Genomic DNA, 14875 nt, shown 5'->3' with positions numbered 1-14875 from the left:
CCGCCCTTCCTGCCAGGGTGAGAGGCAGGCGACGCCATAAAGCCTCAGCAGCTGAGTGCGTCGTAAACCCCCAACGATACACAATGTGAAGAAGTCAGCGCTTGTGACTAGAAAAGCCGGCCAGATGCAAAAATATTCGATGGCATGAAACCTTGCGTACTGGTTGGTGAGTTCAGGTGTAGCGAGTAAGAGGAAGGTTTGGATAGCATTTGGCCTGGACCACACATAGTACCTTCGCCTATAGTATCGTCTCCTACCGTATTGTATCGTATATTATATCGTCTTCTACCGTACCTGCGTTCAAGTTTGGGAACAGGGGGGAGGGGAGCCACGTTGTGGTCGTAATGGGATTAACACGATCCTAGTAATTCACCGATGTGGCTTGGTTTCAAGCCGACTATGTCAATCTGAAGCTCGATACAAATGTGAAGGATGACCTCCAATAGGAATTGACAAATGATGATACAAGATTACAATGAACACACAAATGGTACACAAATGATGGAGAACATATCACCCTATATAAATGTGAAGATGGCCTCCAATAGGGATTTATAAATGATGATAAAAGGTGACAGTGAATACACAAATGATACACAAATGATGGCGAACATATTACCTGATACAACTGTGAAAGATGGCCTCCAATAGGAATTGACATAGCCATTTCACACTCGAAGGTAGCGGGCTGTGAAGAGTTTAGGAGATCTGCAGCCGCCGGAAGGTGCCCTAAGTCAACTGTGTCCATGGTCAAGAGAACTAGTAGCGTGAAGCATAGGAAGAGGGCATGTTTCAATTTCTCGGACAGCTCCGCATTGTTCCATGATTGTTTTTTGATTTGACTCGATGCTAATGCTTCAGATTGTTTATTGCCACAAAAGGGAGTGATCATAGTCAGACCATACCTCTTTTTCCGATTAACGACATCATTTTTTTTTAGCAACCGCAAAAAGTGAGATAAATAAGATAGGCGATACAACATCGGAACATTAGAGGACTTGATACCGACGCATGTCCATGTCCATTTTTCTCCGAGCGGCATGTAAAATCGGTTGGAACCGAATCTGGCGTTTCACGTAGCCACATAGATTACATCCACGGTGACCCGATGGATGGGATCAGTGGTCTTGAATTTAGGAATTTTTAAAAAATAATTCGTTTTTAGACAATAAGTCATTTTCAGCAATATACCTGGTCAGGAGCTTCAGCGTCTCCCACGGGGATCAGCGTGGAAATTCGCGACGCTCCATAACCTGAGATGAATGCGTCGTTGACCCCAAGAGCAAACCGTAACGATGAAGTGCTACATATGTGCCGTCACGACCTCGACAGCCCTGTTTTGTTCCATTGGGCCCATCTCTCCTCAGGGCGCACTTCTGGGTTTACCAATGCAGGTCCAGTCCGTCTCGCTCCCGAGGACGCATTTCCTTGTTTACCAATAGGAATCCAGTCCGTCTCACTCCCGAGGACGCAATTCCGTGTTTACCAATGCAGGTCCAGTCCGTCTCACTCCCGAGGACGCACTTCCGTGTTTGCCAATGCAGGCCCAGTCCGTCTCACTCCCGAGGTCCGAGCACGCACTTCTGTGTTTACCAATGCAGGTCTTGTCCGTCTCACTCCCGAGGACGCACTCTGGTGTTTACCAATCCAGGATCGGTGCGGACACGGTGCCGGCGCCGATCATTTCTATCATGGAGTCTGCGCAGCCAGCGTGGACGCGCGATGTGTCCAGCCATCCGGCCACGACCAGTGCTGAGATGAAACGCTAGGTGCGAACGCAGCACAACCCGGGGGCTGCGGGGGACAGTTGAATAAGATGCCGGAACAGACGCTGCCTCGTCTGCGTTTTCCCCCGTCGGGTTTTTCACGAGAGATAGTGTACCTTATGGTGCGATGAGATGATCACAACTTAAAAGATGTGCTCTGCAGGCACGCCGACAGATGCTGCGCAGAGCTGATGTGTGGGCCGTGCCTCACAGTGAGCATCACTGTTGGCCAGCCGCGTACCCCGGTCGGGAACTTGCGATCATGTTTGGGGCAAGCAAATACACCTGGATCCACATTTATTGTCACGGTGGGGTTGATGTCGTTGCTCCCAACGTTTACAGGCTCCATGCTCCCCTTCCCCTTCCCCTTCCCCTCCTCCCCCATGTCCAAGGCTCTTGCATATTTTATTGACATCACGGAGGGACGGCACAATCCACCCTCCCCGCTGTCGGCGCGTGGCCTCCGCGGGTCGCCACGTGTCTGGTGTGGTGTGGGCGCGTCTGACCCTGCTGCGGCCTTGGCGGCCGGCCCGTTGGCGGCACGGTTCGTGCAGAAACCTGTGACGGAGCCCGCCCGCGCCGCCGCGGAGCCAGCAGCACCCAGTCACGCTGTACGTACGGGCGGCACATGACCGGTGCGGCCGCCGCCCGCTGAGTGCGGCGTTGTGAGCTCGCGGGGTGTGGAAACTCGGACCGATCCCGACCCTGCGACCCCGGGCCAGTGCGTAACCTCCGCCGGTCGTCGACTGAGCCGGACCGGCCGGCGTCGGCACCGGCGCCGGAACAGTGACCCCAACCGCTGCAGGCGGCACGCGGCGCCGGTCCGTGACGCCGGTCGGACCTTATCGACCGTGCGGCCCGGCAGCGCCCGTCTGCTGCTGAGCAGCCCCCGCCAGTGTCGTGATCGCGAGCCATGGCTGGCAGGCGCCGGTCGGCGCGCCTTGCCCCAGGGAGCGCCGAGGACGGCCGTCCGGACGCCAAGCGGGCGCGCCGGCCGCCGGCCGCCGCCCGAGCCGGACCGGCCGGCTCCTCCGAGGTGCGACACGCGGGGCTCGCCGTATGCAGTGCTCCCTCGGGCTCATGACGGTGTTGGCGGGCTGCGTCAAGGGTCAGGCGGACGCTTGAGCATTGGTCTGGTGCGATTGGTTGGGAGGCTGATACAGACTAACTGTGCCCGTTAATGGATGGGGTTTCACGTATTTCGATTGACTGATCTTAGGTTGCAGTACTCTCCAAGGGCCGCCGCTGTCCTCGGCCATTCTCCCCCGTCGACCATCGACTCGTGGCCGTCAGGCGACGCTCGCAGCCCGTGCGGGCGCTCTTACCCGTCACCCTCCCACCACCAGGCACGCTCGGACTCGTCCCCCAACAAGGACAAGGGCCTGACGCCTGGCTCGCCAGCGACCGTGCGGCAGGAGCTGCGCACGCTCTGCTCGTCCCTGCCCGTGCTGCACCCGGCCATAGGACTCAGCTGGTACAAGGCGCTCAAACCCGAGTTCGGAAAGCCCTACTTCAAAAAGGTACCGCCCAGCGCCGCTCCGGTGTCGCACATGGGTATCCTTCAGGCTTGCGAACAGCCCCACGCGGTGTCTGTGCACTGCTTTGTTCCGCCATAGTCTGGTTTGGGCTTATGTCAGGGCGTGGTACATCTCGTGCTGGGATGATGCAAACATTACCAGCTGTTAAGACATTCTAGATGTCGTACGCCCGCACGTACGCCCGCACGTACGCCCGCACGTACGCCCGCCCGCCCGCCCGCCCGCCCGCACGCACGCACGCACGCACGCACGCACGCACGCACGCACGCACGCACGCACGCACGCACGCACGCACGCACGCACGCACGCACCCACGCACGCACGCACGTTCGCTCGCTCGCTCGCTCGCAGATGTATTATATATATATATATATATATATATATATATATATATATATATATATATGCGTGTTTTATTAAAAAATCACAGTGGACTCCGTATCAGTGATCTTTTTGGATGTTTTCTCTAGGAACGATACTCATCCGCAAATGGGAAGCTCTAATTCATAAACAAACAAATCTGCGTGTAACGCTCCATCTGTATGGAGGGTCACCATCAGGGCGCACAGCACCGGAACATGAAGTGTTTTGTGTATCGCGGATGAGCGCTGTTGCATGACAGTGATGAACATATGTAATGCGTGGACGTGTATGTTTGTACTGTGACATGTATATAGTATGTTTGCGCTCTACCAGCATTAAAAAAACAAAAAAACGGTGTCTGGGCATGAGCTCCATGTTGAATAGTCAACGGAAATTACGTGAATATATATATATATATATATATATATATATATATATATATATGTATATATATATATATATATATATATATATATCATATATCATATATACTCTTGCGTAAGCATTACATTGCACTCTGGTAACGTAGTGGTCATTACAATGATTAGCTTTCCGGCTGCGAATTTTCGGCTGGTATGTTTTCACACCACCTGGCTGGCGTGAGCAGGCACGTTCCGCAGCACCGCTGGTGGCGCCACCTTCGCCTCGTGATTTGTGGACGGTGGTGACACCTGTGGTGATGCGCGTACGACATACCCGGCAGCTGAGTGACTTCGTGTGCGCGGAGCGGCAGCGCCACACGGTGTTCCCGCGCCACGAGCACGTATTCTCCTGGACGCTGGGCGAGACCAGTGACGTGAAAGTGGTTATCCTCGGCCAGGACCCGTACCATGGACCTGGACAGGCACACGGTGAGGCTGCGATGGCGACCTCAGACTCAAATAGATCACGGCCAGCTACGCGGGCAGCCTATGGTCACGATGAAGGGATGAGGGGGAGGGGAGGCGGGGATAGCACAGACGAGGTCGTCAAAATAATCTGTCCGCAACACAGAAGACTTATATTGCATATGTTATGCGTATTTACGTGTTAGGTTTGAAATGATGCCGTGCGGGAATTGCAGATTGTCTTCATTACGCTAGTTGTGCCATGCGCTGTGTGTGTATGAACATACGACCATGCATCTATTTCACGGACAGTGCATGCACTGCGGAAAGTGTACCAAAAAGTAATCTCTGCAGGAGGAGAAAATTACGCACGCACGCACGCGCACGCACGCGCACACACACACGCGCACACACGCACGCGCACACACACGCGCACACACGCGCACACACACGCGCGCACACACACACACACACGCGCACACGCACACGCACACGCACACGCACACGCACACGCACACGCACACGCACAGGCACAGGCACACACACACACACACACACACACACACACACACACACACACACACACACACACACACACACACACACACACACACACACACACACACACACATACCGCGCCGGTACGCACACACGCACACGCACACGCACACTCAGAGGACCGGGGATGTTGTGGCGCAGTATTGGCTGCCGTGTCTGCCGTACGGCAGCCGATCCCACCACACCGGCGCGTGCTCGCCGTAACCGGGCCTGCCTCACCTCCGTCCGGGCGGCAGGCCTCTGCTTCAGCGTGCAGCGCGGCGTGGCGCCGCCGCCCAGCCTGCTCAACATGTTCAAGGAGCTGGAGTCGGACGTGGAGGGCTTCCGACGGCCGGGCCACGGCTGCCTGGCCGGCTGGGCGCGCCAGGGCGTGCTGCTGCTCAACGCGTGCCTGACGGTCCGCAGCGGACAGCCCAACTCGCACAAGGACATGGTGAGCGACCTCGGTGACGACTGTAACGGACAGCCCAACGCGCACAAGGACATGGTGAGCGAGCTCGGTGACGACTGTAACGGACAGCCCAACGCGCACAAGGACATGGTGAGCGAGCTCGGTGACGACTGTAACGGACAGCCCAACGCGCACAAGGACATGTTGAGCGACCTCGGTGACGACTGTAACGGACAACCCAACGCGCACAAGGACATGGTGAGCGACCTCGGTGACGACTGTAACGGACAACCCAACGCGCACAAGGACATGGTGAGCGAGCTCGGTGACGACTGTAACGGACAACCCAACGCGCACAAGGACATGGTGAGCGACCTCGGTGACGACTGTAACGGACAGCCCAATGCGCACAAGGACATGGTGAGCGAGCTCGGTGACGACTGTAACGGACAGCCCAACGCGCACAATGACATGGTGAGCGACCTCGGTGACGACTGCAGTGAACAGACCAGCTCGCTTAAGAACATGGTGAGCGACCTCAGTGACGACTGCAGCGAACAGACCAGCTCACTTAAGAACATGGTGAGCGACCTCAGTGACAACTGCAGTGGACAGTCCAACGCGCACAAGGACATGGTGAAAGACCTCAGTGCTTACTGCAGCTGACACACCTGCTCGCTTAATGACATGGCGAACGAGTGCAGTGACGACTATAGGACAGGCAGACCAGCTTGCTTGAGGACATGCAGAAAGATTGCGGTGACAACTGCAGGACAGGCAGACCAACTGAAGAGCGCTGGTAGGGTGTAGCTTACGGTACATGAGACTCCTGTGGCTGTAAGGTTCGCGATCTCTTGCCGATCATGGCGAAGTGATTCGCGGCACACCTGGTAGGAAGTCTTGACTTCACCTTCCGCGTTTGTGGGCCCGGAGCGCTTGTAATGTGTGAGATAAAATTCCAATGCTATGTTACATATATTCGAGCATTAGGCCGATAATACGAATAATTTCATCCTACAAGGAAACACAACCACTAGGGCCTTTACACGCAGGTTGCGTTTATCAATGATTCGCAAAATAGGACACGGATATCAGACGCACATAACGCAATGAGTTTGGCATACTAAATCGCAGCCACAGTTCTGCTTTCCGTAAAAGGAGTGGAAATCATGAAGGTACATTTCCACGCACATTTCATTTTACGTATCGTGCTATCGCGTTTAAGGGTGCACCATAGTCCCTACGTAGAAAATTACGTGGGCTATGTCGGTTTTCGCAATACGATATTACCGATTGAGTACCGGCTGAAGGACTCACACCACTGAGCAACTGCAGCACACAGTCCGACTGGGGGACCGTGAGAGCGGTCCCAGCAATCAGCTGCGATGAGAAGTGCATGTAGCCCGCATTACTTGCATGCACAGGACTGCGTGCGCTGGTTAGAAACTCTGTATGTTGTTTGGTACTCTCGTAACTCTGCCAGAAAATGGAGGGACTCATTGGCAGTTGGTGCTGTTATGGTTTTCATGGCCACGAGACAATCACGCCGCACGCGAACGGTGAGAGCATTGGCATACATGGTACTTTATCGTTTTTCTTCTGCAGCGACTGGCGTCTTGTTCAGGTGGTGTCTGACATCTCTTGCAGGGCTGGGAACAGCTGACGGATGCTGTCATCCGGCATATCAGCACCAACCTCGAGCACGTCGTCTTTCTGCTGTGGGGCTCCTATGCTCAAAAGAAAGGATCTCTCGTGAACAAAGTATGTTGGATACTCCTTGCTTTGCGGCTGTCTGATTGCGCTTCGGCTGGTGTGGTTCCGGAACGTATATATATATATATATATATATATATATATATATATATATATATATATATAATATATATATATAATGTTCCACCAATTGTAAACGCTACCGGATGTACGCCGCCTTGGATTATTGCCTCAACGCCGGATGCACTGCCTCGACGCTATTGACGAGCCCTGCGGCCCAATTATTTTGTGGCCTCCGCGCTCTGAATGCCCGCATTCACTCGACGGTCGTAGACGGCTGCCGCCGCCTGTCGGTGCGACGCGCTTTACGCGCGCCTGACGTCCGACCAGCTGTCGGGCGTGTGTCGCAGTGTCACCTGGTATGAGCGGTATTGTCACCGGGCGTGAGCCGTAGTGCCACCGGGTGTGAGCCGTAGTGTCACCGGGTATGAGCCGTATTGTCACCGGGTGTGAGCCATAGTATCACCGGATGTGAGCCGTAGTGTCACCAGGTGTGAGCCGTAGTGTTACCGGGTGTGTGCTGTGGTGTCACCGAGTGTGAGCCGTATTGTTACCGGGTGTGAGCCGCAGTGTCATCGGGTGTGAGCCGTACTGTCACCGGGTGTGAGCCGTAGCGTCAACGGGTGTGAGCCGTAGTGTCATTGGGTGTGAGCCGTAGTGTCACCAGGTGTGAGCCGTAGTGTCACCAGGTGTGAGTCGTAGTGCCACCAGGTGTGAGCCGTAGTGTTACTGGGTGTGAGCCGCACTGTCACCGGGTGTGAGCCTTAGTGTCACCAGGTGTGAGTCGTAGTGTCACCAGGTGTGAGCCGTAGTGTCACTGGGTGTGAGCCGTAGTGTCACCGGGTGTGAGCCGTAGTGTCGCTGGGTACGAACAGCAGTGTCACCGGGTGTGAGCCGTAGTGTCACTGGGTGTGAGCCGTAGTGTCACCGGGTGTGAGCCGCAGTGTCGCTGGGTACGAACAGCAGTGTCACTGGGTGTGAGCCGTAGTGTCACTGGGTGTGAGCCGTAGTGTCACCGGGTGTGAGCCGTAGTGTCGCTGAGTATGAACAGCAGTGTCACCGGGTGTGAGCCGTAGTGTCACTGGGTGTGAGCCGTAGTGTCGCTGGGTACGAACAGCAGTGTTACCGGGTGTGAGCTGCAGCATCACCGGGTGTGTGTCGCAATGTCACCGGGCCAGTCATGCGCGCTGTGTCCCGGCGACACGCGGCGCGACTCCGGGGAGTGGCTGTCCGCCGCCGGCCCGGTGGTGACTGATGGCGCCGGCCCGGTCCGCTCGGCCGCGCTGATGACGCCACTAAATGGACCCGCCAGCGGCACGGGAAGGGCGCAGAGAGGCCCGTGCGAGCCGTGCCGCCACGCCCTCCGACCACACGGCCGATCCCGGAGCACGGACGGCGCGACAGCACCCGCGCCGCGGCGCGGCTATCCCCAGGGCTCGGCAGGAGTGCGGGCACGTTGACGTTGATTTCAGAACTGCAGGCTCGAAACATCGCCCCACTGGTGCCCAGCACACATGTTTCGGCCCGCTTGGTTTGACTTTAATCGCAGTCGGCGTTTTGTTCTTCGAGCTTTTCCTGATGCGACTTTTACCCGTATCGTCCCTCACTCCGTTTTGCTTTTTATCCGTTGGCTTTTTCCTTTTCGACCGTAATCTCGCCCGGCTTTTATCTCTTTTGCCTTTTTGCCCTCCGGTACTTCAATTAGAATTTTATCCCTATCGACTGTTGCCGTTCGACTTTTTGTTCGAATGCCAGCTGGGGAGGAACATAATGCAAACTCGACTACCCACTCTTGAGTGTGAGCCCGTCATGCCCAATGACTAGGCTTGTATGTAAGGTGTTGCGATGCGGGATTCGTCCCGGCATAGCTTCGGTATTCGGATCAAATGTGGTTATCGACTACTGTTTCCAGCTTTGGAATGGGCTATAAATGTGCGGGCCCGGAGTGACGCCCAATGCTCATGTTAGTAGCAACCTGAGCGGGGGTTCTTCATCCGAAACGATGCTATGTTCGGAGCGAGGACGGCGCCATTATTACCTGCGCTGCCGCGCCTGTGGCTGGGCGATAAGGCCTCCTGTGGCATCGTTTTCTTTCCCCGAGATCAAATAACACGTAGCTTTTCCATTGCAGCAGCGCCACCACATTCTGACATCGACCCATCCGTCGCCGCTGTCTGCGCACCGGGGCTTTCTCGGCTGCCGCCACTTCTCAAAGTGTAACGAGGTGAGCGCGCCATTGCCCACTGGACGTCTCTTGTGTGCTGCGCTAATTAGGCCTGCACGCGTGTCGGCGACCGCTCCCCTGTCGGCGGGTTATAACCTCCGGTTTACCTCACACCGCTGCGCGTCGTTTGCGTGGATTTCTGCAGGCGTACGGCAGGCGCCCTAGCGTTTCAGTAACGCGGCTGGGAAACTCACGGGCGGCGTCGGACCGCGGCTAGGCGTCTGCTCCAGGGCAGAAACCTGGCGGGGACGGCTGTCCATGTCGGGTATTGATTCGTCGGCGGACGCATTGAGTGCAACGGAGTGCGTTTGTTCTTTGCTGCACAAGCGATGTTGCACAAGCGGTACAAAAATATCACTTCGTTGCCAACAGATATCATGTTCTGTTCGAAAGTACCTGATTTGGCCCTACCGGGCAATCAATCGCGCGGGGGTGCGGGGTAGCCCGTGCTATTACGCGAGCATGTGCGCAAGACGCGTATAAGACGACGCATATACGCGTAGAAGCAAGTTGGTCTTACAAAACGGCCGGGGTATTCGCCCATGCCGCGACAACCGCTTTTGATCACTGGCTCGACAGAGGACGTTTTTCGTGAAATCGGCTTATATGGATGCTGCTGGCACGATTCAACGTAACATGGGTCCGACAAGGGGCCGAGGGCCGTCACATAAGCGACCACCACCGCGACTCAACGTTCCTGGCAGCTCTGGCGGCTAGAGAATCGCGACAGTGCGCAGGCAGTCGTGCCAATCGGCAAAGTACCGAGCTGGCGCCGTACTGTGGGCGCTCCGAACGGCCCCTGTCGCGGCCGCCCGCGGCGGCAGCACCGGCCAGTTATGTAGTCAGGATCTATGCCTGGGTTGTGAGCGAAAACGGCTGACGTGGGCCGTGTTCGCGACACAGGACGTCAGGCCTGCAGTGTTGACGACACAGGACGTCGTGCCTGCAGTGTTGGGACACAGGACGTCACGCCTGCAGTGCTGGGACACAGGACGTCGTGCCTGCAGTGTTGGGACACGGGAGGTCATGCCTGCAGTGTTGGGACACAGGGCGCCATGCCTGCAGTGTTGGGACACAGGACGTCATGCCTGCATTGTCGGGACACGGGACGTCGTGTCTGCAGTGTTGACGACACAGGGCGTCATGCCTGCAGTGTTGGGACACAGGACGCCATGCCTGCATTGTTGGGACACAGGACGTCGTGTCTGCAGTGTTGACACAGGACGTCATGCCTGCAGTGTTGGGACACAGGACGTCGTGCCTGCAGTGTTGGGACACAGGACGTCATGCCTGCACTGTTGGGACACAGGACGTCATGCCTGCATTGTTGCGACACAGGACGTCGTGTCTGCAGTGTTGACGACACAGGGCGTCATGCCTGCAGTGTAGGCGTCAAAGGACGTCATGCCTGCAGTGTAGGCGACACAGGACGTCATGCCTGCAGTGTTGGTGACACAGGACGTCATGCCTGCAGTGTTGGCGACACAGGGCGCCATGCCTGTAGTGTAGGCGACACAGGACGTCATGCCCGCAGTGTAGGCGACACAGGACGTCATGCCTGCAGTGTTGGCGACACAGGGCGCCATGCCTGCAGTGTTGGTGACACAGGGCGCCATGCCTGCAGTGTAGGCGACACAGAACGTCATGCCTTTGTACCGTCATGTGAAGACGGCAGTATTGTTGTGTGACGCCGCTCCCTGGCGCTGAGCCCCGGACTGACCCGCTCCGGCTCCGGCAGCTGTTGACCCAGCACGGCCGCGCGCCGATCGACTGGAGCAAGCTGCCGCCCGAGTGAGAGCTGCGGGAGGACGCGGCAGCGCTGACGTCACCTAGGGAGCGGTGGCGTCGTGACGTCACCAAGGGATCCCGACGTCAACGCCGTGCGTGCGGCGTTTGTCAACCGGGGACGGCCGAGCGCCCACCCCGGGGTCGAGTGACCTCGAGTTCGGAGTGGGCCGGTGCCGGCGCCGGGTTACAGTCCGCCTCGTTTGACCAGAGTAAGACCCGGGTACAAACTGAAGGTTGGGGAGGGGAGGGGAGGGAGGGGAGTACGCCGGCGTGCGTAAGCCTTGATCCACTGGATACCGTACAGGCCATATGCAGTGCTCGTCTACCACGTGTGCTTACTTTGCCACGTCTGATTTGTTCATCTTGCATGGTATCTCCGTGAGCTTTGATCCAGCGCTGCTGTGTGGGCGGCGATCTTGCTTCGCTGACGAGGCACGGCCCAGCGCCCGTCTTGATACGCTCAATGGCTACGGGTCAGCGGAGCAGCTGAACGTTATTCGATGTGTTTTGATGCCGCGGAACTGAGTGTTTTTTTTTTGTGCTGATGGAGTTCAAGTGTGACGCCTGGGTAGATCGAGAATGAACACGTTTTTAGATGTTATTTGACATTCTATCGCAACGCAAGAGGGTATAGAGTTGCAGGCGGGGATAATATGCCGCTTTCAAGTGATGAGCGTTTATAAGGAAAAGCACGGGAAAATGAAGGCAAGCTACATTGAAGAGAAAGGCTCAGTTTTGCCAATGCGTGTTCTCAAAAGTGGCAGGAAGCTATGTTCGGAACCAAACATTATCTATAGCTTCAAGTTTTAATCCCGGCATAATTTTCCACGAAAATGCCACATATTAACGTAGGCATGCTACGTGGGCTCAGTACGATCAACCAACCGATGCGCCCAAAAGCCGAGCTGACCGCCTCAGTGCCATTGTGATCTGGGTGCGTGGACCGGATAAACCTTACTTGAACCAAATGGTTATGTCCGACACGGTTAAACTTCCAGATTATGTCCGACGCGTCCGTCGCACCTTTTCACAGCCTGATAAATTTGCAGCCGTTGGTCCACGCGGTTTTCGACAACCGTTGACATTTTACGGAGGTTTTCCCGTCACGTGTTGGAGGGCATTGCATGCAACTTGTTTAACCAGACGTGATCTTCGTGTGACGTTGCAAAATAGCCGAGGCTTAGCACCGCCATTAATTAACACGGAAAATGGAAAATTTGCGAGTTGCGAAACTTGACGCGACGCGGGTGGAAGCCCGCTCCATGTCCCAACAGCCCGCGGGCGACGCCGTTTCACCATGAATTGCCGACATTGACAGACGGGTGAGCGGCCACCTGCTGTGGATAGGCCACCAGCGATTGTGCGCAAACTGTAAATCCGCCATTTTTAGTACGCTAGGTGTCTGAATTTGTTGCAGAGTATTTAAACCTGGTTTGTGATGTGAGGGAATGTATTTGCCTGCTACGCTGTCCGATCCTGTCGCTTCCTGCGGTCTGGGCACGGACACCATCCATTGGATCAGCTGGGAAGGAATCTATGCGACATTTTTTTTTTCGAGCGTGCATCACGAAGGATGGTGTAATGCAAACCATAAAGGTGAACAGCTGATGAAGCTGTGAGGGATATCCACCAATACACTTGCCCGTTTTGTCAATTCTTAGGCCGTAGTGCAAACAAACGATTGTGAATGTATAGATTCGTCGGCAAAGATGGTCGCTGACTGGGTATATCACCTGCAGGTTTTGGAGCGATTTTTGTTGTAAGTTAGCACGAGAGTGCTTTAATGGTCAATAGTGTGGCAACTGGTGAGCGCGTCTGTCTGCTCTCATTGAGGACGGGCGGTGGACTCCAAATGACATTCGCATGGGTTCCAATTGCTACCGACTCTTCTCGCCCCTTTTTTTTGTCATCACGATAGTGCTTACCTCCACGAATTCGCCAGATTTGGTCCTGCGTGGCACTATTGTGCCGCGTGACCCAGTTCCATTCCAAGTGTGAGGGCTCGAGCGGAAGCCAGCGCCGCTCGTTCTCCGGTGATAGCTGGATTTCCTGGCGTGTATGCTAATGCACGCCTCGGATCCGGGCTCCACTAAAGTGATTAAGCGCCTCCGAGCGTATCCTGCCTGCCTCCGGCGTCGCGAAACTTTTAAATAAGCCAGACTGCATGTACTGCGAATCTGTGTGGGCTCCGCCCCTGGCTGTCTCAGCAGTCGGCAGCGGCCGGCGTGCGTTCTATTCACCTCAAGCGCTGCCACCCGCGCGCAATCGGCCGCCGATCCGCAGCCTGTCGGGGCGGCCACAGCCGGGGCCCTGCGCCGCCTCTGGCCCGCGGCAGGCGCGCGGGGGCGGCGGCCTGCGCGGGCCGTGCCAGGCGCCCCCGCCGAACGGCCCGTCCCGGCTGGCGACCTGCCCATACCAATCACGTAATGATAGGGCGCCAGCCGCCGGTACTAGGGCATCATTCCGAGCAGACGGCGGTCGATATGCGTCACCCTCTGTCGCCCTGCGCCGCCCGCGCGCTGGCCGAACCCTTATCGCCGCCGACTGCTCCTCGGCCAATAAAGGGTCAATCGGGTTGGATGCGCGCAGTTGCAAGTTCGGCCGCTGGGCGGCGCTGCCGGACGGAGTAATTCGGCTCGCGGAGCGCAGAGTGGAATTTCACCGCGTGTCGCCGTCGACGTGGGCCGTCGACACAGGCATTGTTTCGGCTCTAGCAAGCTAGAAATTGAATGAAGTGGACGGCGGGAGGCTCGCCGGCGGACGCGCTTTAGCGAGTGTCTGCAGGCAACGACTCTCCCTCTTCGGAGAAATGACGTCAGCTGGCCCCAGCCCTCCCAAGGGCCGAGAATCGCAGCCTTTTTCTCTTCCCAGCTTTTTGAGTGGCGTAGAGTTGTTCCAATGATGACTGCAGCTGTTGGCTGTTCAATAATGATATCCGCAGATTCGTGAGTCGATTGTGTGCCCTCGGTAGGGATGCATGCCGTAACGTTCGAGAATCCCGTAGAACTGCCCGCCACGGCGTTGTCTTCTGTGGCTTTGTTGTTGTCATGCCGCACGCTCCGTCGCCCGCAAGCTACGTCACGGCCAATGTCGGTGTTGGACCCGGGGGCCATGGCTTTGGAGCCGTGGCTCCAAAGCCTCGGCTCCAAAGCCATAGCTCGATCCCGGGTAGCACGTCTCGAGAAGGCGGCGCAGGAGATCCGGGCCACCTCGCACTCCGTCACGCGCCTTCCGGGATTGGCACGCATCCAGCTATCCACCGCATTGTTGCAGGCACTTCAGCAACTTCAATACCGCTACATCCAGCGGTTGCATGCGGTGAGTTGAGTCCGGTTGAAGTGTGATTATTGTCACGCCGTTTTCCCGAACCAGCCCGACAACTCGAGCGGCCTATGATGGTCATCGAGGATGATGACGTGCTTGCCCTCCGTTGGTGGCTTCACCACAGACATGAAGTGGTGAAATCACATCAGGAAATCTGATCGGTCCAGCCAGACTTCGTGTAGGTGCCCACTGAGCCTGACGGCGCGCCGTTCATCAGACTTGGCAGTGATAGCTTAAACGTTCATCTTCATCCTACCGCAGATGAAGACTGGAGGTAAGTACGCGTCAGCAGCGTTGCACCCACATAAAACAGTGGACGCTCT

At 56.4% G+C, this 14875-nt stretch overlaps 1 protein-coding gene across 3 annotated transcripts in view; it reads left to right on the top strand.

Moving 5' to 3' along the window:
- Nucleotides 1-11896, top strand: part of LOC119112234 (uracil-DNA glycosylase) — a 15127-nt gene extending 3231 nt beyond the window's left edge. For all 3 annotated transcript variants that reach the window (XM_037236332.1, XM_037236331.1, XM_037236333.1), the window contains exons 3-8: nucleotides 3113-3286; nucleotides 4371-4518; nucleotides 5289-5485; nucleotides 7091-7204; nucleotides 9348-9440; nucleotides 11179-11896. In XM_037236332.1, the coding sequence (XP_037092227.1) occupies nucleotides 3113-3286; nucleotides 4371-4518; nucleotides 5289-5485; nucleotides 7091-7204; nucleotides 9348-9440; nucleotides 11179-11235 (783 nt within the window). In that variant the 3' untranslated portion in view covers nucleotides 11236-11896. The remainder of the gene's footprint in view (nucleotides 1-3112; nucleotides 3287-4370; nucleotides 4519-5288; nucleotides 5486-7090; nucleotides 7205-9347; nucleotides 9441-11178) is intronic.
- Nucleotides 11897-14875: the final 2979 nt, after the last annotated feature.

This window comes from Pollicipes pollicipes, unplaced genomic scaffold (genome assembly GCF_011947565.3).
Source record: "Pollicipes pollicipes isolate AB1234 unplaced genomic scaffold, Ppol_2.1 Scaffold_7261;HRSCAF=8764_pilon_pilon_pilon, whole genome shotgun sequence".
Classification (NCBI taxonomy): domain Eukaryota; kingdom Metazoa; phylum Arthropoda; class Thecostraca; order Pollicipedomorpha; family Pollicipedidae; genus Pollicipes; species Pollicipes pollicipes.
Note: the sequence above shows the minus strand (reverse complement) of the source record. Positions and strands in the feature narration are given on the sequence as shown.